The 26022-nt window shown below is 39.9% G+C and overlaps 1 protein-coding gene and 1 pseudogene across 4 annotated transcripts in view; one reads left to right on the plus strand and one right to left on the minus strand.

Moving 5' to 3' along the window:
- The window catches only part of USP6NL (USP6 N-terminal like), a 157783-nt gene that overhangs the window by 74957 nt on the left and 56804 nt on the right, over positions 1-26022 (plus strand). For all 3 annotated transcript variants that reach the window (XM_081074908.1, XM_081074909.1, XM_081074910.1), the window contains 3 exons: positions 10660-10727; positions 12847-12929; positions 20504-20543. In XM_081074908.1, the coding sequence (XP_080931034.1) occupies positions 10660-10727; positions 12847-12929; positions 20504-20543 (191 nt within the window). The remainder of the gene's footprint in view (positions 1-10659; positions 10728-12846; positions 12930-20503; positions 20544-26022) is intronic.
- On the minus strand, positions 9807-10245 carry LOC308508571 (proteasome maturation protein-like; annotated as a pseudogene). Its single transcript has one exon. The product of its transcript is annotated as a proteasome maturation protein-like (transcript).

Raw genomic sequence — 26022 nt, forward strand, 5'->3', positions numbered from 1 at the left:
ATTATGTAATCATAATAACGTCAGTATCATTTACTTCAATCTGAAATATTATGATGCGGTACGTAGGAAGGAAATATAATCCTAATGTTGAAAGTGTCAAGGTGAAATGAATTCACGTTTCCCATATACCGTCAAATTTGCAGCCATGCCCCTTTGTACATTACTTCCTATTTGATGTTTATCTCTTTCTGTGTTGCTTGTTCTGAGATTTCTAATCGTCCTCTCTCCCCGTCCTCTCTCCCCGCTTTTTGATGTCTTTTATTTGTAAGCTTTTACTATGTTGCTAATAGTATCCTAAGCTTTTTTACTATGTTGCTAATAGTATCCGTGATCTGTAGGTTGCCTAGAATCCACTTTCTTATTGAAGACACTTTGTATTTCCTGTTCCAATGTAGGCTGGTTGCTCTCTAGGCAGCTACACAGTTGGCATCTAGAAAAGTGTAATTTTAGCTTCCTGATATTTCATGGATCCTGTGTCTGCCCTTCTGTTTGATTCTCTTAAAGAAAAAATGATGCTGATACTTGTTAAACAGTAAAGGAGACTTTATGAAGGACCACTGCAATGGTGTCAAGACCCTCACAAGCGTAGAGAGATCGAGCTCAACCCCAGGTACAAGAAGGAAAAGTGCGAGTTTATTGCCAACAAGCGGAGCGAGGAATTGGGGGATGCAGAAGTGCTGAGAGGAGACGTCAAGGGTAGGGGATTCTTGCTAAACAGACTGAACGGGCTCTTGAGCAAGGCAGGCTGGGGTGATCAGGTATCAGCAGTGGGGGGCGGGGAGGGCTCTCGCTCAAATGACTTAGCAGGATTCTTGCTACACCTGCACGAGGCAGGTGGAAGACAGGACAGGAGGCAGGGGTTGAGGCCTAGTTGGGAAGAGGGCTCCTTGGAGTCCGACTGACGTTTGGACAAGGAGAGTCTGTCAGCTCTTGTGGCGGTTATTTTATTTTTCTGTAGTATATTCTCAATTTTTTAAAAAAGAAACATTGCAAGGCAGTAATCTTGGAATCCTTGTATTAGTTTCTTCTTGCTTCTGTAACAAATTACTGCTAACTTGGTGGCTTGAAATAACGTAAATTTATTTCCTATACTTCTGGAGGCTAGACTCTGAAATCAGTTTCACTGGCCTACAAGTCAAGGTGTCAGCAGGGCTGGTTCCTTCTGCGGCCACTGGAGAATCCATTTCCTGCCTTTACTAACTTCTGAAGGCTTCCTACTTTCCTTGGCTCCTGTTTCCTTCTTCCTCACATTGTCGCCACCTCTTGCTTCTGTCAGCACAGCTCCTACTTCCTCTTCACGTTCGTGCCTCTCTTTTGTGAGGTGCCGTGTGATTACATTGGGCCCACCTGCGTGATGCAGGATACTCTCCCCATTTCAAGATCCTTACTCAGTTCCATCTGCAGATCCCTTTTGCCATATAAGGTACATTCACAGGTTCCAGAGATTTGGATGTGGACATGTGGGGGTGGGAGGCGGAGCCATTCTTCAGGTCACCACACGTTTTTATATCTAAAAGTGCTTTTATTTTTTCCTCGTGCTTAATCAATAGTTTGACTTGGTATAGAATTTCAAGTTCATGAAATTTTTTCTCACAACTTTGAAAATAGTGCTTCAGTATTTTCTAGCTGATAAGAAGTTTGATGGCAGTCTGATTCGCATTCCGTATGTATGACGTGACATTTTTCCATCTCTCTAAGCTTCTGAGATCTTTTGCTTATATTGAGTGTTACATCTTCTTATGCTGGGCACAGACTTAATTTATTGTTGTCCAGTTAAATGTAATCAGTGTTCATAAGCATGCCTGTCACATGGCCTGTCACATAAGCTACAAGTTTAGCTGGGTAAACACATTTTTCTGCTGCAGAGTGGGTCCCAAATTGTGGGTCCTGACCCATTTCAAAGAGAGAAGGAAGCAACGAAGAGAGGAAGGAAAGAACAGTAGAATAGAATAGAAATTTTCACAGTGCCAAACTCCAGTAGCTGTACATATTATTTCATAAAACATTTGTTTCACTTGTATATGTGTGGTGTGTTAAAAATTTCCCAAACCTTCTAAAATTTAGCATGTGTTTACATAGTGTCAGAAACAGGAGCAGTTTTCACATTAAAAATTATCATTAAAGTATGTTAAGATGTAAAATATATTTGAGGAGAAGAGCTTTCCTACTTAGCTTTAGTTTATAATGTTTTAAGTAAAAATGTTCTTTGTAGCTCCCTGACAAATTTCATTAAAAGTAGTAAGAATGTGGCTGAATTTGAAGTTCAAGGTTAAGGCGTATTCTGAAGCTGCTTGTTTAAAGCCCCTGTTTATTACTAGATGGAATGCTGGGTGTAGGCTGGTGTGGTTCATGCTGGAGATCTAGCCTGAAAGACATGTTTTTACCCTCAACAAATATCATCTTTGTTCGAGTATCTACAGTCCGTATAACCACAGCGAGGCCTTTTTTCCTCCCTTAGAATGTATCTCAAATGGCTACTTTCTTGTTGTGCTTGTTTCACAAGTAGTTTAAAGTAGAACTGCCTTCTGCTTTTCTGTTTGTGCAGAATGTGTGAGCCAGCACCTAACACTCGTGGTGTGCTTGAGAACTTTAAAATAATAATGAACTTTTGGAACAGATAAGTTTGCTCTACGAGGACGGAAGCTGTCGGTAATTCTCAAGGCCAGACTGGTTAGCAAGCAAAGGGGAAAGTGCTTTTAAAATTGAAATTGTTGATTTATACATATTTAGCGTTCATCTTTCAAAATGTACTCTAGGAAAAATGGTCTGCTGTCAGTTTTGTTATTGGATTAAATTTGAAATGTAATAACTTGAAGTGATTTGTTCATTCGAATTTGGGGTTAACTTAGTGATACTATTACAATACAATGCCTGCTTTTAAGAAAACATAATTCAGGAGGATACTTGCTTTTTAAAAGTTTTTGTGTTTAAATGGAATTAGAGATCTTCTTAAAACGTTATTGTTAGCTTTCAAAACACTTCTTAAAATGCTACAGTTGTCATTTCCATACGTTTTTGCCCAAAGATGTTTTCTTGTATATTTCTTGAGTATTTATTTAATCCAGACGTCCTTACTGCTTAAAATATACCTCTTATCCTTTGAAACTTTGTTATAGATGTAAAGTCAATAAAAATAATTTGATTTAATTTGGTTTGAATAATGTAATAGGTTTTTTAAATTCAGTAATGACATGTCATGTAAGGACCAAGTAACACAGCTGTCATTGTTTTATAGGTGCCTGGAACTCTGCACACTTGCACGCAGACACAAACCAGCTGCTGACATCCTCTGTGGTCAGTGAGTTAGGGCAGACTCTTTGTTCTTGCAGTGGAATTTCTAAATAACCAGAATGAAAACCAAGGGAGTACTTGAGTGCAAGTCTTAATAAACTTGTCAACTGTACATTAGCCTGTATGAAACATAATTTGACTATAGTGAATTCTGCTTATGGATACTACTGCTTACTCTAAAGATGATTCTCACAATGTGGACTATTAAATAATGTCTCCAAAGTCAGTGCTAAAAAAGATTGGCCTTCCCATTGAGTCTTTTCAAAGAAACAGATTGGGCTATATTTTTAAAATTAGTTTGACTGTAGCTTCACTCTCTTGTTAGAACATACTCATTAACATTACAAAATTTTCTCCCCACGGGAAAGTACAAGGATAAAGAATTTCTAAAGGAATTTAAAGATATAGAGCATTTACTTGAATTAGAGTCAAGTCAACTATTCTAACATTAAAATACATCATCCTTCTCCCTTACAATTAGGGTACAATTTCATCCATTTCAAGTATGACCTCTAGCAGTTAGGTTTTCTCTTCTGGACGCCACTGGACTGGAGATGATTCTTGGAAAGCTTCATAGCTTACAGTTTGCCACAGTGATGTTTTCTTGGGGTACTTTGCATCTCCACTTCCCAACTCCACACCCTTTCCAGTTCTTGCCTTTGTACTTTTAAACCTTTTGTCGTTCAGTTTGAAATATAGTGGAGTCTCCTATGACTGGTAGCAGCAGTGAAGGACTGGTATAAAATACGTTGAAAGAAAACATTCATCTATTGAATTTGGCCTAATCACCATAGAAATTCATGCTTAGCTGTTTTGGTAATGGAAATAGATCTCAATCAGTAGTTAGGTTTCCTGGTTTGAGGTTCATTTCTATTGATTTGCTTCCTCTGCCCTCTTGTAGAAGTATGAGTATGATGTTTTAAAGCTGGAAGACAAAAGAGGGAAAAAGAAATTGACAAAGATTCACCCATCTAAGCTAGGATAATGGATATGTATATAATTACCCCAGACTGCTGATTGCATTAGTTCACTGTGAAAATCTGGACAACTAGTCTGTTTTTGTTATTTATTGAACCATTCTATTATGTATTCACGTTTGCCCCAAAGAATAGCATTTTGACACATTATAGTCTGAGAAAAGAAGTGACAAACATGTTTTACCAAATAAACTTAAAAATTTACAAATTCCCACTTTGCTGTTTTTCCTGTAATAAACAACCTTGTGCTTGTTTGATGATCTTATTGACATAAATCCCTGTTGGTGGAACTGCCTGTTATTTAGATTTTTGATACACAGTATCAGATTGCTTTCCAGAAAGATATTACACATTTATAAGTCTCCTTCAGTGTAAGGAACTGCAGATTTCCCCACACTGTTGTCAGCACCGAGTCGTGTAACTGCATTTTTGAGACAGGTGCAAAGGGATGTTTTAAAACTTGTGTCTCTTCAGTTTCTAATAAGTTTGATTTTCCCCCCTATGTCTTGGCTTTTAAATTTAGATTTGATTTTTATCAGAGGGATACTTGCTTTAAGATTCAGCAGTTTGTAAGACTTAGTTTGAAAAACAACCAATGCCCATACATCTCCCTCCTCACTGCCCAGTCCATAGAAGTGGCCACTCCCTACTGCCCCAGCTGATCCTTTTCCTGTTTACCTCCCTAGTGTGAGCTAACGTGCCTGTGTTGCCACTTCCTGCTTTATCTGTTGGCTTCCTGCTTTGGAGGGTGAGGACTTGGTTTTCTTCTATGCACCAAACCTCTGTCACACAGACTGCTCAACCCTTCCCCTCTCATCAGCTCCCTGTTTCTGACCCCTCCCTTCCCTCTCAGGAATCACCCTCTGCTGAGCCTTTGAGGGAGGGGACTTAAAGAATCCCTCTGTTGTTATTTTAGGGAAGCTTAGGGGGACAGATAGCAAAGTGTGTGTGCCATCTGCCAACTTTAACTGGACGTCCTTTTTCACGTCTTTAGTCATCACTTTAAAAGTAATGGTTAAAATTAAGGGCTATGGTATCAAGACTACCTGGATTTGAATCCTGGCTTCGCTATAAACTACTAGTGTTATGACCCTAAATAAGGTGTCAACTCTCCAAACCTCCTTTTTTCATCTACGTTATAGAATTAATACGCTGTCTATCTTAGTGTTGTGAGAATTAAATGCGGTGAAGCATGTAGAGTGCTCTTCACAGTCGTGTCTGCTGCTGGCAGTGTCTTACTATCTGCCGGACGCTAAGTAAGAACACAGAGATAGTTGTTGCTGCTATTATTATTATTATTTTTTAATGGGGTGACAATTGTTAGTGAAATTACATAGATTTCAGGTGTACAATTCTGTATTACATCATCTATAAATCCCATTGTGTGCTCACCACCCAGAGTCAGTTCTCCTTCCATCACCACATATTTGATCCCTTTTACCCTCATCTCCCTCCCCCACCCCCCCTTAACCTCTGGTAACTACTAAACTATTGTCTGTGTCTATGAGTTTTTGTTTCTCATTTGTTTGTCTTCTTCTTTTGTTGTTTTTGGTTTATATACCACATGTCAGTGAAATCATATGGTTCTCTGCTTCTTCTGTCTGACTTATTTCACTTAGCATTATACTCTCAAGGCCCATTCATGTTGTCACAAATGTTCCTATATCATCTTTCCTTACCGCCGAATAGTATTCCATTGTGTATGTATATATACCACAACTTCTTTATCCATTCATCTATCGAAGGACATTTTGGTTGTTTCCATGTTTGGCCACTGTAAACAAAGCTGCAATGAACATTGGAGCACACGTGTATTTATGTATAAATGTTTTCAGATTTTTTGGGTAGATACCCAGGAGAGGAGTTGCTGGGTCCTATGGTAATTCTATTCGTAATTTTTTGAGGAACCTCCACAGTGCCTTCCATAACGGCTGCACCAGTCTGCATTCCCACCAACAGTGTATCAGGGTTCCTTTTTCTCCACAGCCTTTCCAACACTTGTTACTATCTGTCTTGTTGATGAAAGCCATTCTGACTGGGGTGAGGTGATATCTCATTGTGGTTTTTATTTGCATTTCTCTGATGATTAGTGATGTTGAGCATTTTTTCATATGTCTATTTGCCATCTGTATGACCTCTTTGGAGAAATGTCTCTTCAGGTCCTCTGCCCATTTTTCAATTGTGTTGTTATTTATTTTCTGTTTGGATGATCTATCCATAGCTGTCAATGATATATTTAAGTCCATAGTCCACTTTACCATTATGAAATGTCTATATTTGTCTCTTGTTATCTTTTTCACCCTGAAGACTGTTTCATCTGATATCATTATGGCTACACCTGATTTTCTCTGGGTACCATTTGCTAGGAGTGTCAATTTCCACCCTTTCACTTTAAGTCTATGCTTGTCCTTGTAGCTGAGATGTGTCTCTTGGAGACAGCATATGGTTGGGTTTAGTTTTCTGATCCAGTTTGTTACTCTGTGCCTTTTTATTGGTGAGTTCAGTCCATTTACATTTACGGTGATTATTGATACGTGAGGATTTCCTGTCATTCTATCTTCAATTTTCTGGTAAGGCTGTGTCTCCATTGTTTCTTTGCCTTTTTGTTGTTGTCTATTATTTCTGTGTAGTGGTATTCTATGATGTCTCCCTCTGTTTCTTCTTTTATTACAGTATATATTTCAGTTCTGGATTTTTTTTTGAGTGGTTACCATTAAGTTTATGTAAAAGAAAGTTTGATATTTATAGTATTCCATTTTCTTCAGCACTCTTACTTTCTCCATTTCCATATTCCGGTTCAGGCCTTTACTCTCCTGCTTTTTATGTTGCCACAAATTGTCCCTGTTGATGGTGGTCGAATAGCCTCCTTTAGTATTTCTTGTAGTGCAGGTCATGTATTAGAAAATTCCCTCAGCTTCTGTATATCTGGAAAGGTCTTTATTCCTCCTTCATATCTAAAGGATATCTTTGCTGAATATATTATTCTTGGCTCATAATTTCTCTCTTTCAATAGTTTGAATATTTGGTTCCACTCCCTCCTAGCTTGTAGACTTTCTGCTGAAAAAATCTGATGATAATCTAATGGGCTTTCTTTTGTAGGTTACTGTCTTCTTTTCCCTGGCTGCCTTGAGGATTCTTTCTTTGTCGTTGATTTTAGATAGCTTGAATACAATATGCCTTGGAGAAGTCCTGTTGGGATTGAGGTAATTAGGTGTTCTATTTGGTTCTTGGATTCGAGGATCCAGTTCTGTCCACAAGTTTGGGAAGTTCTCATCAACAATTTGTTTGAATATATTCTCTGTTCCCTTCTCTCTTTCTTCTCCTTCTGGTATGCCCATTATTCTTATATTGCTCTTTCTGATGGAGTCAGAGAGTTCTTGTAGAGTTCTTTCATTTCTTTTAGTCTCAAGTCTCTTTCTTCTTCCATCTGTGTAATTTACAGGTTTCTATCTTCGATGTCACTGATTCTTTCCTCAGTCTGGTCAACTCTACCACCTAAGCTGGTTATTTCATTCTTAATGTCTTCTATTGAGTTCTTAATATCCAGAAATTCCATTTGGTTCTTTTTTTTTCAAAATTTCAATCTCTTTCATAAAATGATCACGTTGCTCTTTGATTGCATTTCTGAGTTCATTAAATTGCTTTCTGTGTTTTCTTACATCTCGTTGAGTTTTTTCAGAACTGCAAACTTGAATTCTCTGTCATTTAAGTCACGTATTTCCATATCTTTAAGTTCCTTTTCTGGAGACTTTTCACTTTCTTTCTGAGCTATCTTGTTGCCTTGGTTATTCATGGCAATCACTGATTTATTATTTCTCGTCCTAGACATCTACAGGAGTGGCTTCTGCAACAGGTTGATAGGAAGAGGTCTTTCTTTTGTTTTCAATACTTGTTGGTAGAATGTTTTATTTTCTCTCTGACTGCAGCCTTTTTTTCCCCTCTCACACAGTAGTGCTATGTTTTCTCTGCACTGTTCCAGCTTCTCACACAATGGGGGGATTCCCTGGGAGACGGGCTTCTCCTCTGTTAACATTTCGCCTGGGTCATAGGGCGCCACGTCCCTGTGGGGATGCGGAGAGCTTTTAAAGTTCTAAAGCTCTTTCTGCAGCAGATTCAGAGCCCATATGTTTCAGCAGTTCTGTTTACTCCTGCAGGGATCTGCCCAGATAGGTGGGGTCAGGGGTGGGGTGAGTTGTGAGACGTGGCCCAGAGCAATGGCGGTGACCACCACCACAGCGGTCCTGCTTCCACAGCTCCCTCCCCTTTGCCAGAACTAGTTGGGCTGCAAATCTGTGTCTGCGGTCCACAGTTCTCAGAACAGCAAATATTCTGTTCTTTTGATCTGACACTGCTACTGTTCCGCTTCTAGCACGGGGCAGGTGGGAGCTGTGCGAGCTCTGGGAGGGTAGGAAGGGGGCGGCTAGTCTCCGTGCCTAAGGCTTCCGTTCTCCGCTGGGCAGTGAGGACTCAAACCACTGATTTCAGCCCTCCTCCCTCAGTCTTTGCTCCGAGGTCTGCCGTGAGCGAGCGTTGGGTTCAGCCGTGTTATATGCTGCCCCCTCAGCTATGTGGGCCGTAAGCGGAGCCCTAGCAGTCCGAGTTCTTTCCTCTCCCGCAGCTGCGGTAGTTCCGGGATGCAGTGAGCTCGGAGCACTGAGCTGGGTCTGCGTCCTGCACCCGCGGGGCTCCGTCCCGCACTTCTTCCTTCCCTCCTCCTCCGCTCATGCGATTCTCCCACCTTTGGGTGAATTCACTAGTGGGCTTCTTCGTCTTGCCTGTGTGCTGTGCAGGGAGTCCTTTGTGGAGTTATTGTTTTTCAATTAGTTGTAAATTCCAGGGGAGCTTTACAGAGGCTCACCTCACGCCGCCATTTTGATGATGTCTCTCTGCTGCTATTATTATTCTTGTGAATTTTTTGCTCATGACCTTGGCCCAATTTTCTAGTGGAATGCTTGTCTTTTTCTTCTTGATCAGCGGTGCCTCATATACAGTCTATCATTGGTCTTCTATTTTTATTCATGGTACTTGGGATGTGTAATCATAGCCATACTATTTCATGTTGTGATCTTTACTTCTGTTGTCAGATTTGTGTTTTTGAAAGATACCTGGTGTAATAATGAGAAAAATGGGTGTGTGTGTGTGTGTGTGTGTGTGTGTGGTGAGTAGCGTGGGGGATAAAATGGGGATTACTACAATATTTGGGGTGATTGGTAACAGGTACCTGAGAAGCTAAATATAAAAATGATTATTTTCATCACGTAGGAGAAATAATATTTGAACTCCTGAGGTGTATTTGCTCACAGTAGTATATTTTGTGAACAAATTCCCTTAATTTTTTTTTAAAGACATAGGCTATTGTTTTAATAGAAACCAGGAGTTTTAAAATCATCTCTATTGTTTTCAACTGTTGCATCACCATAAACCAAAGACTCAAATACTTTCAAATGATCAGACATTATTTAGGCAACAAGTCTCGTGTGTTGTGTACATAAAATTATAGTAAAAAGACGACTATAAACAAGATGTAAGCCCACTGCATTACAGTAAAGCGAGTTTATATTCCACCATCAAGTGTGGTTCTCCCATTAGTTCACTTTCTGACGGGTCATTAAGAATATCTTCAAATCCAATAGTCTCATCATTACCCCTCAAAATACCCAGTGAAAGGTTTGAGCTTGGAAGAAATGGAAGACGCTGAACCTGCTGCACCGCCTTGAATTCCATTTGCAACTTGAGTGGAGCAAACAGACCCCTGGATGTTTCTCAGTGTGGAAAACTTCATTTTATCTTGGTTGAGCTGGAAATTTTTTTCTGATAATTCAAGAGGATGACTGGGCAAGAGTTCATGTTTCACACAAGAAAAACCTTTTCGAAGAAGATCATGACTTTCAAAAGGTCCACTTGCTGAAAGTTCAGTAACAGGAATACTGTTCTTTAGCTGAGATCCAAGTCCTCGGGCATTCATCTTCAACTCGCTCTGCGAACAGCCTCTCAGCCCAGTTACCGTCAGTCCCAAATTCCCTTCATTTTTAAAAGCCTCTTGAATGCTCTTCTCATCATCTATCCAAATGGATTTCATTGGAAAATTTAGGGTTTACAGTCCAGTTTTTACTTTAATACTCATTTCTATGAAATGAGATCCAAAATTGATACTTGAGGGATAAGATTTATCATATCCCCTCAGTTAATGCTATGTTAACAAATTTTCTTTCTTTTGAATATGATGTATAATACTGAAATGGTATATATGTTGATATTTCAAGGTTGTAGTTACAGATACTTAACTCATCCTTTTAAGTTTATTTGATTTTGCTGGTTTGTCTTAATTTTATAATTAATTAACGTTATGATTCTTTAAATAGCAGTTCATCTAAATTTGATCTCTCCACAGGTTCGGACCAGGATGTAACGCTCAAACTTGCCCAGGAGCGAGCTGAGATAGTTGCTAAATATGACAGAGTAAGTATTCGTATTTATTCTTTAGCAAGTTTTATTAAGAAAAAACATATAAATAGAAATGGATTTGCTTTTCGGAGAGCTTAAATTACATAAGCAGTTTGTTTACTTCATGTGACCATTGAAGTCATCCTTTTGCTCTGACTTCATCTCTAAACCTTCTCTCCCTCCGTCCCTCTGCTCTCGCCACTCCCCCCCTCTTGCTGCGCTTCCAGCACAGCAGGCTTGCTCCTGCCTCAGGGCCGTTGCACTGGCTGGCTTCTGCCTAGAACATGCAAATCCTGAATGGCCTCCTGCCTCAGGGCCTTGCCTCTTTCAGATCTTTATCCAGATGCTAGCGTCTCAGTGAGATCCCCACCACCACGCTGTTTAATACTCCCCCTCCAATCCCCAGCACTCTCTATCTCCTTTCTCTTCTGTGTTTTTCACCATAGAACTTATTAGGTCAGTGCGCTATGTATATTGTACTTCCTTTGTTGTCTGCTCTCACTCCTAGAATGTGAACTCTCTGAGGGTAAGAATTTAGTTTGTTTGATTTACTCTGGTATCCTAAATACCTAAAATGGTTTCTCATTCATACTAGGTATTTAATAAATATTTTAATAAGTTAGGATATAGAATCAAGTACCCAGTTTATTCATAATTTATATATGCTATTCAAAATTTAACCTGGATCTGAAAATTAGGATTTATACATTTATATATAATCTCATTAACATTTCATCCTTATATTAGTTGTGGAATCGGGGCTTTGATGCTCTAGGAAGCCACATTTGCTGAGGTTTTACATGTCTCATCATTGCCTTACATCTTGAGGTTTATAATGAGCCACAGCGGTGATTTATAAATGTCATGTTTCATATGTATATCACTTGTATGTAATTTCATATTTGTTATTATTGGTTATTTATGAGAATAGCCGGAGCATGAAACTATAGACAGCCATGTAGACTGTGCGCTGAGGCGTACAGGCGGCTCTCAACTGTGTGGTCATGTTCCCAGAACCTGCTTGTTCGGGGGTTGTTTGGAACATCAGCTGGTTTTAGTATAGTCCACGAAAAACCTAATTCATTTATTTAGCTGCTTAACTAATTTAAAACCAATAGAACTAGCATTTGTTTGTGCTTGCATGCATTTTTTTCCCATGCAGCTAACACTTAGTGACCAGGTTAGGCGTCACGCTAGCAGCTGACACTGAGTGACCAGGCTAGGCGTCATGCTAGGCCCTGGGGAGTCACATCACAGACCTGAGTTAGAGCCGTCTTTGCCCACAAGCTGCTTACAGCCCACTCGCCAACATACGAGCAGACAATTATACAATATTCCCTGATGGAGGGGTCCACCAGACAGTTGGGTTTTGTGTCTGAAATTTGAGGGATTGGTACAGACAGTTACGTTTGGGGATCCTGCACCAGCAGTGCTACTTAGCCTTGTGGGTAGAGTGAGAGAACAGTGGCTACGGGCAGCATTCTGGGTACTCCACAGGGTAAGAGGTGCCCATGAAAGAGCCACGAAAAGCAGAGCTGGAGAGGGACAGGAGTGCCAAGAGGAGTGGGGCGTGGAGGCTGAGAGGTAGAGAGTAACACTGACAAGCGCACCGAGGAAAGCCCGTCGGATGAGGACTAAAGAGTGCCCGCTGGTTTTGACAAGGGGAGGTCGTTTTTGAGCTTGGCAAGAATAGTTTCAGGGCCGATGTAGCTGTGAAGTAGAGAGCCAAGGTGGATAGCCCGCTCATCTGGGAAGTTTGGATGAATAAACAAGAACTGTTTCTTTTCTAAGTCATATTCACTCCAATGCTCACTGGCAGTTCATTGTTGAATGGCTTTCTTATCCTCCCTTGCTCCCTCTTTCTGAGGTTCTCACAGGAACTCAAGTCTGAGCAAGGCTAAGCTGCATGTCAGCTTTGCTGACATACAGTTTCTTCCAAAGGTCATAACTAGGGACTAGGGATTGTATTGCCCAAATTTTTTTTTAAAGTTAATTAACATGGATAATGCCTCATTTTCAGCTCTTCCTGTTAATACAGAAAAAATAACTCTTCTTTTTTAGACTTTTTATTTAACAAAATATTCGGTTTTATAGATTCCCAGTAACATGTTACCCTCTTTGTCTCCTACCATAGGGACGAGAAGGCGCGGAGATTGAGCCCTGGGAAGATGCTGATTACCTTGTTTACAAAGTCACGGACAGATTTGGCTTTTTACAGTAAGTTGCACAGATTGAAAGCTAACTTTTTTATTATATTGTTTCTGTGGACACCTATTATATTGATTTTCTTTATTTTTTTAATAGCACTGCTGTGAATAAGATCCTAGAAATGGTCCTGGAGCACATTTTTTTTTGTTGTTATTAAATTCCTGGCATTTTTAACCTCTATGATTGAAATTGAACTATTTTTCTAAGAATACAATCTTTATTATTTGTTGTATTTTAGTAAGAACATTAAGTACAATAAGTGAGTTGTATTAATAATTTAGCAGAATTAAATGGAAATGAATAACAATTTGTATTTCAAAAATAATTATAAAACATTTCATTTTATATAAATGCATTTAAAAAATAATTAGCAATTAGAATTTTAGTATTATGCAGCCTAAAAATGAGCAGTGAAAAGAAATGTCATTGATCTTCCTTATAGTTGTAAATGTACTTGTCGTTATTGTTTCTTAAAATTAATTCCATTTATCCTGAATATGTTACATAAAGAGTGGAGAGAAGTCTAGGACACTGTAAAGTGGTTAAAAGGATTTTGACTCTTAAAAACGTCCTGCAAATGATGTGCATCTGCCTGTTCTTGTTCTGGCTCTGTTTAGTCAGATTCCCGCAGATTCTTCATTGCTAAGTTTGCTTGGTTCCATACAATTCAGAGATTAACTTCTCATTCAAGTGTATTCTTTTTCAGTCTGGTGTATTATAAATAGGAAAAAGCCAGAGATTTTTATTTTACGACATATGATTAAATTTGAAGGAAAGTGTAATTTCTTATATAGTTCACACGGTAACTTAACAGTAGTCAGACCTTGTTTTCTCTTTCTGTTCACTTTTCTTGCATTTAGAAAGTGTTTGGTTGTATCCTGTTTTTCTCAGGTAAAACAAGCAAACAAACAGAAATAGTTGTGGGAGTTAGAGAACGTATGCTCTTCTTGTGGCTTTGCTGGGGTCAGTTAACCATTTCATGCCTCATCTATAAACAGACATTAGCTGCTGTGCATACATTACAGTGTAGTGGAAGATTTGAAGAAATAAAATGATAGACTCCTATATAATCCTGGAAAAATATGAGGTGTTATTGTTATAATGACATTAGCATACCCAAAATGTTCTCCTGAGTAGTTACAATTAGAAGACTATTAACTTCAACAGAGTAACAAAGCAATACTTAACTATGATGAAAATACTCTTCTTATATTCACCTCACTTCCACTTTGTTTTTTAAGTAAGTCAAGCTTGTCCACAAATGTGGCAGGGAAAGGTTTCCCATTTGTGTGGGTTAGTGCATAGATCTGAGGTATGTGAGTGAAGTTTTAAAGGACAATTGAGCATTTAGCACTGTCAAGATCAGTGGGTCCCAAACTTGCCTGCACATTAGTCAGCTGGGAAATGTTTATTTGTTTGTTTGTTTGTTTTTAAAATAGATTTCTGGGGTCTATCCCAGATTTTGATTCAGAAGGTGATACAACTCTGCTGGTTTTGACTTCCCCAAGTGTTTCTGAGAGGAGTGAGCCACTATGAAAGATGTTCTAATCATAAAATGATCTAATATAGTACAAAATACATATGAAAAATCTGTGCATTCCAAAAGGGTCTGGTAATTACCTAAGTTCTCTTTTCTTAACGCTTGAAACAATGTGAGGTAGATGCTGGCCCGAGAGCCTTGCTTGTATTTGGCAGTCTAAACATTGCACTGACTTATTTAATGTTTGTTTTAACCCTCTGTGCTGAGATCCATTTGGTACTAGAGGTGGGAACGTCAACCAATAATTTATTGTAATGAATAATATTTATTGAGTACTTACTGTGTGCCAGGCACTGTTCTAAGTTGAAGGTGGATTAACTCATTTATTCCTCTCCAAAATTTTTCGGGATAGGTACCCTTTTTATCTTTTTTAAGATGAAACTGAAACACAAGGAGGTCACACAACTTGCCCCAGTTGTGCTGACAGTCAGTGAGCGTCAGATCTGGGATGTGGACCTTGGACCTGGGCCTCTGACAGCACAGACTGTGTTCTGAACTTCTGCGTTAAACACTGCCGGTATTTTGAATAAAGAAAACCCAGAAGGTGGCTTTGAAATGCCTAGAAATAAAATTAAAGGGGAAAAAAAGAGTGCCTAAGGAGAGGGATACTGTTGGAAATAATCACTTCTATTAATGCATGCCTAGATAGCTCAGCTCACCACTTCTTTGAAGACGAAGCTGAAGCCAGTTGGTACCAGTTCTCACACTATCACGCTCAGTTTTTTTATTTGCTTCATCTGCAGCAGGCAGCACAAATGAAAAAAATGAATTTTAGTGTAATGTTAGGCTTTATTAAATTTCACCAAAGTCATTGATTTTTGTTACAATGCCTAATTTTGGTAACATGCTTTCTCCAGTCCACTGTAGACTGCAGTTTTCTGTGTTATTGAAGAAAGTCACATGGCCTAGGCATTTAGATATTGACCCCTGTCACACCTTGATCCAAAGAGCATTTCTTTCTGCTGTCTTAGTTCTTTGAAGTTTTTGATTGGTTCTCCAAAGAAATTGCGTTTTTAGGGTCAGTGTTAGTACAATGCAATGGCAAAACTAACTGTGTAGCCTTCTCTGAATGCTGCTGACTTCATATCTAACCAGAGTAGTAGTGAGTTAAATTACTTGTTATGTGGAGAAGGATGACAGTAATTAACAAATGCAGTACAGGACTAACTTGGTTTTCTAACACATTTCACAATAAATATGAAAACTGTTGCCAAACCAGCTTGTCTTGATGCTAGAACAGGAATATCTTTGTTTAGTACTCAGAAATGAGGAGTTCTCCCTGGCCTGAATTCCTATAATGGAGTTACATCTGAAGAATGGAGAAATCGAGCTTATTTAAGAAGTTAGAGACCTTTCAACATTTTTATAAAAATAGTTACTGCTAGTCTGCTCCACAAAGAATGCTTGGTATTTGGATAGTGAATGATAATGCTTTTAGGTCACAAGTTATTAATAGAAGAATTAGAAGGAAATTGTACCAAAAATAAAGATAAATTAATACCAAGCTTCAGATTTTCCACTACTTGTCAAAATTTATAAAATTTTGTGTATATTTATAAAATTTAACTTGATTGTCTATAGTTTACTATGACTATATAAATGTTTGAAAGCCAGAATACGAGTAAAGTCGTTTTTGTTTTTAAAGAATATCTGTTTTGATGACAAGGGCTTGAGAACTCTTTCTGCCCATCTAATCATTTTGACTGGAGTAAGTCTAAATTTAGACAAACTGAGTAGCGAAAAAGCAAACAATCTCATTAAAAAATGGGCTGAGAAAAAACGAAAAAAAAAAACAAAAAACTGGGCTGAGGATCTGAATAACTTTTTCCAAAGAAAGACATCCACATGGCCAACAGAGATAGGAAAAGGTGTTCAACATCACTACTCATCAGGGAAATGCAAATCAAAACCACAGTGAGGTATCACCTCACACCTGTTAGAATATCATTTATTAAAAGACAAGAAATAAGTGTTGGTGAGGATGTGGAGAAAAGGAAATAACAGTGCCCTGTTGGTGAGACTGTAAATTGGTACCACCACTATGGAAAACAGTTTGGAAATTTCCTCAAAAAATTAAAAATGGAACTAACATCTAATCCAGCAATTCCACTTCTGGGTATTTACTGAAAGGAAATCAAATACTATCTTGAAAAGATATCTGTACCCCTGTCTTCATTATTCACAATAGCCATGACATGGAACCAACCTAAGTGTCAATTGACAGATGAATGGAAAAGAAAATGTCATACACACAGACACATTCAACGGAGTATTTTTTAGCCATAAAAAATGAGGAAATCTTGCCACTTGCAGCAACATGGATGGACCTGTAGGGCGTTATATTGTCAGACAGAGAAAGACTGTATGATATCACTTGTATGTGGCATCTTAAAAAAAACAAACTCATAGATACAGAGAACAGATTGGTGGTTGCCAGAAGCCGGGGAAATGGGTGAAGGTGGTCAGAAGGTACAAACTTGCAGTTATAAGATAAATAAGGCCTAGGATGCAGTGTACAGCGTGGTGGCTGTAGTTAACGGTATCAAATCCAAGCTGTATGCCTAAAGCTCATACGTTGTTGTTTGTCAACTGTGTCTCAATATTAAAATTATTTAATTAAGTAAATGCACATTAAAAAGAAACTTGGGTAGTAGGAGTTGAATAACTCCTTGGGGGTCATGATGGGCTGCATAGGTAACCAGATCCTGGTGGGGTTGCAACAGGGTGAAAGGAAGTGATGTAAAATATTGGGGTGGAGGGAAACCCGAGCCCAAGGTTGTATATGCCTGGATTTGCCTAAAGCTGACCTTGGTGATGTCTATATTCCGGCCTCCCTCTCTCCCAGGGTTTCAATAGCATGGTCTGAGGTTAAGGTGGAGTCGGGTGCTATGTGCCCTTCTGTCTCATCTTGAATTTCACAAAGCAGCTCCTTGTAGGACCTGCCCAACACAGGCCATGTAGCCCGAGCAGATGATTAGTATCATACCACAGACAAGGGCAAAATTTGGTTCTTATTCAGGCTTGAGGATCAGGTCTGTCAGTCTTGTTTATTAAATAGGAGACCAAAGAAATGCACCAGCAGCTTCAAAGATATGTGCTGTGGTAGGCAGCCATAGATGGCACTTCATTTGCAGTTAGGAATGTTCAGATAAACAGTTGTCAGGATCAGCTCAAATCAGCGGTACAAAAGGTTGACCTTGCCCAGGACTCACTCACCCCAGAAATACCATTCTTGGTGCTCACAAAGGGTGCCAGATGTTCTTATTCCTTCAAGATGTCCCTGCTGACCTTATCACCTAGGAAGTGCATGCCAGTAGTGTCGACAAGCTGTCTTCTGCCAGTAAATGAAGAACGGATGGGTGCCAGGCATACATCATTGGCTGTAGTAATCAGGATTACAGATTAGCAGGGAAATTTAGACTAAGAGCATAATGAAAGCTATTAAAAAACAAAACAGAAAACAAGTGTCAGTAAAGGTGAGAGGACACTTTACATGAAAAAAACAGACTTTGTATTTAATCTGCAAAGTGTCTTGTCTTCTTGAGAATTAGTTTTTCAGCTTTTCTTCATATATGAGGTGTAATCAAACAATACGGTGAATGTTTAAATAAAAAAAATTATTACAGTAAAAGACACATTGCCATTAATCCCCCTAAAATACTCCCCCTTGCTTTGAACACACTTATCCCATTGTTCTTGCCACTTTTGAAGCAGGTCTGGAAGTCCTCTTTCCTGAGTGTCTTTAGTTGTGCTGTTGTGGCTGCCTCGATGTCCTGAATCATTTTGACTTTGGGGAAGAGCCAGTAGTCACACGGTGCCAGATCTAGTGAATAAGGTGGATGAGGACACACTGTAATGTTTTTATTTGACAGAAATTGCTATATACCAGAAGTGATGTATGACATGGAGCGTTGTCATGATGGAGGATGATTTATGGCGTACTTTAAAGCACACCTCCTCTTAACCGTAGCTCACACCCAACTGACTGCACCGAACAACTTTCAACTTTGTCACACACTGTTACTAAGGTTCATCGTGCCGCTTCCCGTATTGAAGATCCCTGCCTTTCCGTTGGATGGCACTCGGCAGCAGCATTTACCGTATTGTTTGATCACAATGCTCTGTGTCACACTTTGCTTCTGGGATATGGCAATTTCTGTCAAATAAAAACATTACAGTGTGTCCTCATCTACCTTATTCACCGGATCTGGCACCGTGTGACTTCTGGCTCTTCCCCAAAGTCAAAATGACCATGAAAGGAAAACGTTTTGAATAGATTCAGGACATCGAGGCAACCACAGCAGAACAACTAAAGACACTCACGAAAGAGGACTTCCAGAACTGCTTCAGAAAGTGGCAAGAATGATGAGATAAATGTGGTCGAAGTGAGGGGTAGTATTTTGAGAGGGATTACTGGCAATGTGTCTTTTACTGTAATAATTTTTTTTAAATTTAAATGTTCACCATATTTTTTGATTACACCTTGTATGCCTGCACAGTGCAAAGATCTGGTCGATCTTAATTCGAACCCACTGGGTCAGGTAGTGCTGAACATGTCTACATTAGACCAAGTCACTGTGACTAAGCGAAAATGTTAGTTTCCTTATCTGTGAAGTGAAGGGTTTGGACTGGCTCTCTCAGATCTCTTTCGGCTATTACATTTTTTTTCCAGGTCCATTTCTGTAGCTTCATGGTTCACCTAAGGACTCTTCAGAGTAGCAAAAGTCTGCCTTTGAAAATACTGGTCTCTTGAACATGAATATGTTGTCCTCTGGAAAGTGGTATTATTTGGTCTCAAGAGAAACTAAGGCAAGGATATGTACATGTCATTGCCCAAACAGCAGTACTACTGAGATAGCAACTCGAAGTACATAACTTTGTTTATGGATAGCTCACTGTGTTTATATTACTAACAGTTAACACAAGAATCTCAGAATATTTTATAGTAGAGGTGATATCACAAAATTACTGTTATCAGAAAAGTGAATTTGACATTTGTTGTACATTAAAAAATCATCCCAGTTGGAGTTTTCACAAATGAAGCTTTCTGTGTTTACAGGATAAAAGTTGAAGTATTCTTTTTAATACCAAAATCGATTGGAGGCAGTTTTATTTCCTTATACTGTTTCTTTTTTTAAAACAATCATTTATTATAGGCCATGGTTTGAGCCAAAGAGTGGAAGTGACAGTCTACAGTAGAGGTTGGTAAACAGTGATCTGCAGGCCAAACCCAGCTCACCCCGTTTTAGTAAAAGTTTTATGGGAACAAAACCACACTTGCTTTATCTTGTTTCCCCGAAAATAAGACCTAGCTGGACCATTAAGCTCTAATGTGTCTTTTGGAGCAAAAACTAATATAAGACCTGGTCTTATTTTACTATAATATAAGACCGGGTATAATATAATATAATGTAACGTAACATAACGTAATATAACTGGGTCTTATATTAATTTTGCTCCAAAAGACACGTTAGAACTGGTCGGGCTAGGTCTTATTTTCGGGGAAACAGGGTACATATCATCTGTGTCTGCTGTCACAATGCAATATTAGAGTTAAGTAATGATGACAAAGACAGTGTGGTCCGTGAAGCCTAAAACGTTTACTGTTTAAATATTTACAGAGAAAGGTTGCTGAGTCCTGGCCTAGAGCAGCGTTGCCCAGTAGAACACCATGCATGGGTGGACATGTGCTTTCTAGATCTGCACCGTGCGATACTGTTTCAGGCTGTTGTGCACTTGAGCTGTAGCTAGTGAGACTGAGTAACTGGGTTATTAATTTTGTTTAACTTTTAAGTTTAAAATGAAATAGCTACCTGTGGCTAGAGATTATTGTATCGGACAGTGCAGGTCTAGAGATCTGAGGATGGGGGCATTGTGGTTGCAGATAGCTAATTGTTTTATACTGAATTTGGTGGAATAGAGGTTACGTGACCCTTGTGATGACAAATAAATGGTTGTACATCGTATGTATCTGTAGGTTTATAATTTTTTCAGAGTTTGCTATGATTTCAACTATTTCACATGTCCTGTTTTTTCTCTGCAGTGAGGAGGAGCTCCCCTACCATAATGCAGCTATGGAACGGGTAAGGCCAGCCGTGTATTTACTTGTAGTTACCAGTGAATTGTGCTTGTCCGATGAAGAAAATCTACTACCTTTCTGATTTTAAGTACCATATTCTACATAAATGGAGAAGTCGTAGGTACGATTTGACCCTAAGTATGTCACTGTGAGAAAGGAGTTAAATTCATGGTGAAATAATGAATTTAACCGTAGGAGATTTGATGGGACTTCCAATAGGTGCTGGAGAAAGGAACGGTAGCAGTCAGCAGAGAAAACATGCACCCTATGTTCTCTATGTTCTCAGCCTGACTGGGCTTCAGAGTGCAGGGCCTTTTAAAGAGCTTGGGTGCTTGGGACCCACCTCAGCCTGTGAGTCAGGCTCTCTGGGCAGGTGCCTGGGCAGGTGACGAGTAAACAGCTTCACAGGTGATCCTCCTGTGCCCTGTGGCTAATAAAGCACTATTCTAGAGCAGCAGCTCTTTGGGACATAGCTGTTCCATGAGCTGTTAGCTTTCCCACAAACTGCAACCACAAAGGTGGCCGTGGCCAATAAGGATACTGGCTTTTAAAGGACTTAGAGAAGTCTTGTATATTGTACACCTGTCACCTTTTCTGGTAACTTGCTGTTTCCACTTTCTTCGTTATAGTTGGCTAGGGAGCTGGTTCCATAGCTGGGTGTGCATGAGAACTAGGGACTGAATGTTTTAAAGTTGGTCAGAATCTCCCTCCCCTTTTCTGTTTTATTTTTCTGCACCAAAAAATGAATTGTGGAATGAGAAAGAGGCTTTGGATTGGGATTATTCTCAGTCTGTTTGTGTTTGATGGGGAAGGAGGCCGAGTTTCAGATAATGAAGTACAATTGGAATTGGAATTGGAAAAATATTTTAGAAAATCTCTCTAAAAATCAAAATTTTCTGAAAAGAAAAATGGTGGCATAACATTGAGATTTAGACAGAATTGCTGTTTTACGTGTAGAGATCCTGTAGGTACTGCCTGCGGTTGAATTTTCTTGTAAATGCCTGATTCTCTTTCAATATCATAATATTGATGTTTTTGGCAGAGGAATTTCTTTCTCTTAAAAGCTATATTATTACGTGGCACTGGACTAGGTACTACCTGGAATATTCTGATCAAATAAGATGTAGATTCTACCTGTAAGACCCTCACTGTGCAGTGACTGGAGGAAGGTCAAGTGAGGCAATCCGGGGGAGATGACTGGTGGCTTCTGGAGCCTAGCGTTGACATAGTGGTGCTGGTTGGGGGTGGAGGGGAGGGCCGACTCTCTGTGGCTAAGGAATGAATGAGAAAACAGTGATGAGTAACTGCGAGCTTTCTACATCCCGCCTCTGGTGACCTCTCTACCCTTCCTCTTTGAAATGGGAACGTAGGATTTGTTTCCACTCTGACCATCTCTCTCTCGTCTAGTCCCTTGGGCTCCTCCGATACCACCGCCGTTTCATTATCCCCGTCACTCTCTGGTCTTCATTCCCGTCTTCTCCGCTCAAATTCTGCTGGAAGACTGTAGGGTCCCTCGCACGTTCCTTCACCGCCCTTGCCTCTCCTGCTGCTTCTGGGCTAAACTGCAGCCCTCGCTAAAGGCAGCTGTCTGCCGCTGCAGTGCCTGCCCCTGCGTGGCCAGGTGCAGCTAGGAGAAGAACGCACAACCACGCCCACTGGCTTTACTTTAAATTCAGGACCACAGACTTCAGCTGCAGCTCCAGTCCTGCCTGGACATCTTGCTGTTCTTCCCTAACGAATGTCTGCTCCCTTTTCAACTACTGGAACCTTCTCTTTCCCCCTCAAGCCTGCAGCACCTTCTTCTCCGCCCTCTCTCAGCTAATGTTCTTGCTTCCTATTTCTTGTAAGAAAATAGAAGCAACCAGAAGAGAACTTCCTCAGGCTTCCCCAACACACGTGCCCACCTATCGTCATCAGTGCCTATATTGCTCTAATTCCCGTGCAGGTCTCTGTCCCTTGTTCAGGACATCGCTCGAGCTGTTCTTCCCTCTCCTCTCTCTCCTGAATTCTTTCTCTTTCTACTTGACTGTTTCCAATCAGAGTAAAATCTATTGTTATTCCCATTAAAAAAAAAAACAACCACCAATCTTCTTTGGACCCCATTTCCTCCACAGCTGCTGCCCTGACTCCTTACAGCATTCTCTGTTGCCCTTACTCTTGAAAGAGGTGCCTATATTGCCTTTTCCACGTCTTTCCTGCAATTCTTCCCCATTCCAATCAGTTTTTAGCTTCCCCCGTCATTTTCAGGGTCTCCAATCACCTGATACTGTTAGATCAGGCAGTCAGTTCTCAGTTTCCCTCCTGACCTACCCACTCACAGCACTGGACGTGCTTGGTCACTGCCTCATTCTTCCATGTTCTCTGTTTGTGGCCTTCAGAGCCATACTCTCCTCATATGCTTCTTTCCTCACTGTGCTCTTTCTGTTGGCTCTGCTTATTCTTTCTCATGTCCTCATGCCCCACGGCTCAGGCCTTGAACTTCGCTTTCCTGTCTGTATTTCTTCCTTGGTTATCTCATCTAGTCTTTTTGTCTTTAAATGCCAACTGTATGTTGATGGCTTGCCTCCCTGAATCCCAGACTTGCATATCTTTGTATATACATTTCAGTGTCTAGCCTTAGATGTCTGACTTAACTGTGTACACTTACATGTCTAATAAATGTTTAGCCTGGGGTTTCTGTTGTTCCCTTCAAATCCATCCTGTTAACAAACTTCCCTGTCTCCCTAAATGAGAACTCCACTCTTCTAGCATTCAGTCTAAAGACTTGTGAGTTATCACTGGCTTTCTCATTCTGTTAGCAGTCCCGTGAGCCCTGTCTTCAGATGTATTCAGAATCTGAAGACTTGTCGCCAGTTCCACTTCTGCCATTGGTCCACTGTAACCTCTCTCCTAGAGCTTCCTGCATCTGCCATGTTCCCTCGCTTTCCCCACAGTCTGTCTGTCCACTGACAGAGCCGGAATGATCCTGTTAAAATCAGGAAGGTCATGGCGGTCTCTAATCGGAACATCACGGTGGCTCCCCAACTTATCTGCAGTGAGGGGGAAAGTGCTTAGAAAGCCCTGCACAGCCCTGATTGACCTGGTCTCTTAAGTCTCCTCTCCTCTCCTACTGCCTGCTCTTGCTCACTGGCTCCTTTGTGCTTCTTGGGCACGCCCACCGTGCTCCCTTTTCAGGCCTTGTGCTCTGGCTTTCTTTTTTGTGCTCCCCATAGTGACAAGTCTCAGGTATTTACTCAGATGTCACCTTCAGAAAAAGACCCTCCCTGGCCATCATATCTACAGTTAGAAACTGCCCCCACAATACTAATTACTCCCTCCCTCCCTTAGTTTTCTCTTTAGCACTTAACATCACTTCACATACTAAATGTTTTACCTGCTTGTTCTTTGTGTGTTTCCTCACTAAGATTTAATGTCTGGGAGGGGCTCTGTCTGCTCTGTTCCCTGCTGTATGTACCCCCGGAGCCTGGGCAGTGCACAGTGTGTGCAGTCGGTGGTGGCTGGATGAGGGACCAATGACTGCAGTGATTGCTTTAGAGCTGAGTGTGTGGGCTTAAAGATGGCAGCCTGTCCTTTTCAGTGTTAAATGTCCTTTACTTGAGAAATCAGAGAGAGAAGAGTTGGAGGTATCTTTTAACAAAAGATACCCATATTTGGCGAAAGAAAAATCTGGCAGCTCAATACTGACTGCTTTCTCCATGGCCCAGAAAGTCCAGAAGTCTGGGAACTAGTGATGTAGATTATTTAAGAAATGTGACAGTGAAGAAACGAGGAAATATAAGACAAAAGCTAGTGGAGGGGGCATGCTTTTAGGGAGGTTTAAAAATTTTTTTTTTTAATTTTGTTTTTTAAAGATATTTGCCTATACAGTAAAAGACCTCCTACTCGGTGCAATCCAGCATATAATTAATTGGTTGTTTAATCTAAAGAGTTTAATAGGAAATCACTAAAAAATGACCTGTACACACCTTAATAATTTAACGTGAGACAATTTTATATTCCTTTGTCGGTCTTATTGGGAGGGGGGCAGTTCTGAGGCTGCTGAGTGAGACCCGTTTATGCCCTTTGTACATAAACTGCACTCATATCTCATCCTTAAAGTGGAACGAGAATTTTAGACACACGCAAACCAGTATAAGACTAGATACTTTGTAGTTTGTCAAGATTTCCCCCAGTTTTTCTGGTTTAAGTTTACATATTCTTCCGGGACTGCCTCGTCATAATGGCCAAACTCTGCCATCTAGGAAACTAATGAAAAAATTCTAAATGTATGATTTCATTGACTAAAATCAATGGAAATGATAGCCTTGCTGAAGTCTGCAAGTGTTTATGAACCTTTACAAAGCATTCACTTGAAGCATGCACTGAATTGCTATTTGGGAAGACTCGTACACGAATGCATAGTCCAGTAATCACAGCTTTAGTTCCTGGTTTGCTAGCCTGGTATTTTACATAAGGCGATTCTGTTTAAAACGGGGATCGTAGGAGGCAGCCCCTCATAAGAGGATTTGTGTTGATGTTTGCAAAGTACTGTGGATTCCCCCAAACAGGAACTTAAACAAATAAACACACACTTATTACATTTACTCTGCAGAGAACAATATTAATAATGGATTATATTGTTTCTTTGAGCTTATTGATGTTTTTAATAAGGAGGAAGGATATGTAAAACTATGAATTTTCATGGATTCAGCTATTCCTTTATGTAGTACAATATTTTGCATGGCTATGAAATATTAGAGCCTATTCATATCTTTAAAAACTATATTTTAATTTTATGTGGTTTGAAAGCTTACTCAAAATATATGACCAATAGATTTTTCAATCTTGTTATTCTGTCCAAACACACTTTCCTTCCTGTACTTCTTGTCCTCTCCTGACCTCTGCTGGTGAGGTCTAGGTGTACATGACTGGCTGACTTCATCCTCAGCCATGCGTCTGGGCACTCAAACAGGAGAGACAAAAAAGCATATGAAGACTTGAACTTCATTAAAGTTCTACAGTTTATTATTCTAGAAGAGCAGGCTATTTGCTGTCTATCCATGCGTTTTATGTATGGTTAGCCTTTACTTACTTGGATTGTTAATCAATCATGTTAATAGTGGGAGGAGCCTTGGACCAGATAGAAGAGAAGTTAATACTATGAGTGATCGACTACTGTTTTTTTCTTTTTATTTCATTCATTTATTTTTAAATTAAATTTATTGAGGTGACACTGTTCAATAAGATTATATAAGTTTCAAGCGTACAATATTATAATACATTGTGTGCTCATCACCCAAAGTTTAGTCTCATTCTGTCACCATATATTTGGCCCCCTTTACCCTCTTCTAAATACTTGTTCAGTACTTACTGGTGCTGCATAGGGTTAAAAATATATTCTCAGCTCACTGGAGGTAGAGAGGCAACAAAGAAACTATTGGTCCCAGTCCTAATCCTCACACCTTCCTTGCTCTAATAGGAGGTGCCAATCCTGACTGAGAGGA

This window comes from Rhinolophus hipposideros, assembly GCF_964194185.1.
Source record: "Rhinolophus hipposideros genome assembly, chromosome: 1".
Taxonomy (NCBI): domain Eukaryota; kingdom Metazoa; phylum Chordata; class Mammalia; order Chiroptera; family Rhinolophidae; genus Rhinolophus; species Rhinolophus hipposideros.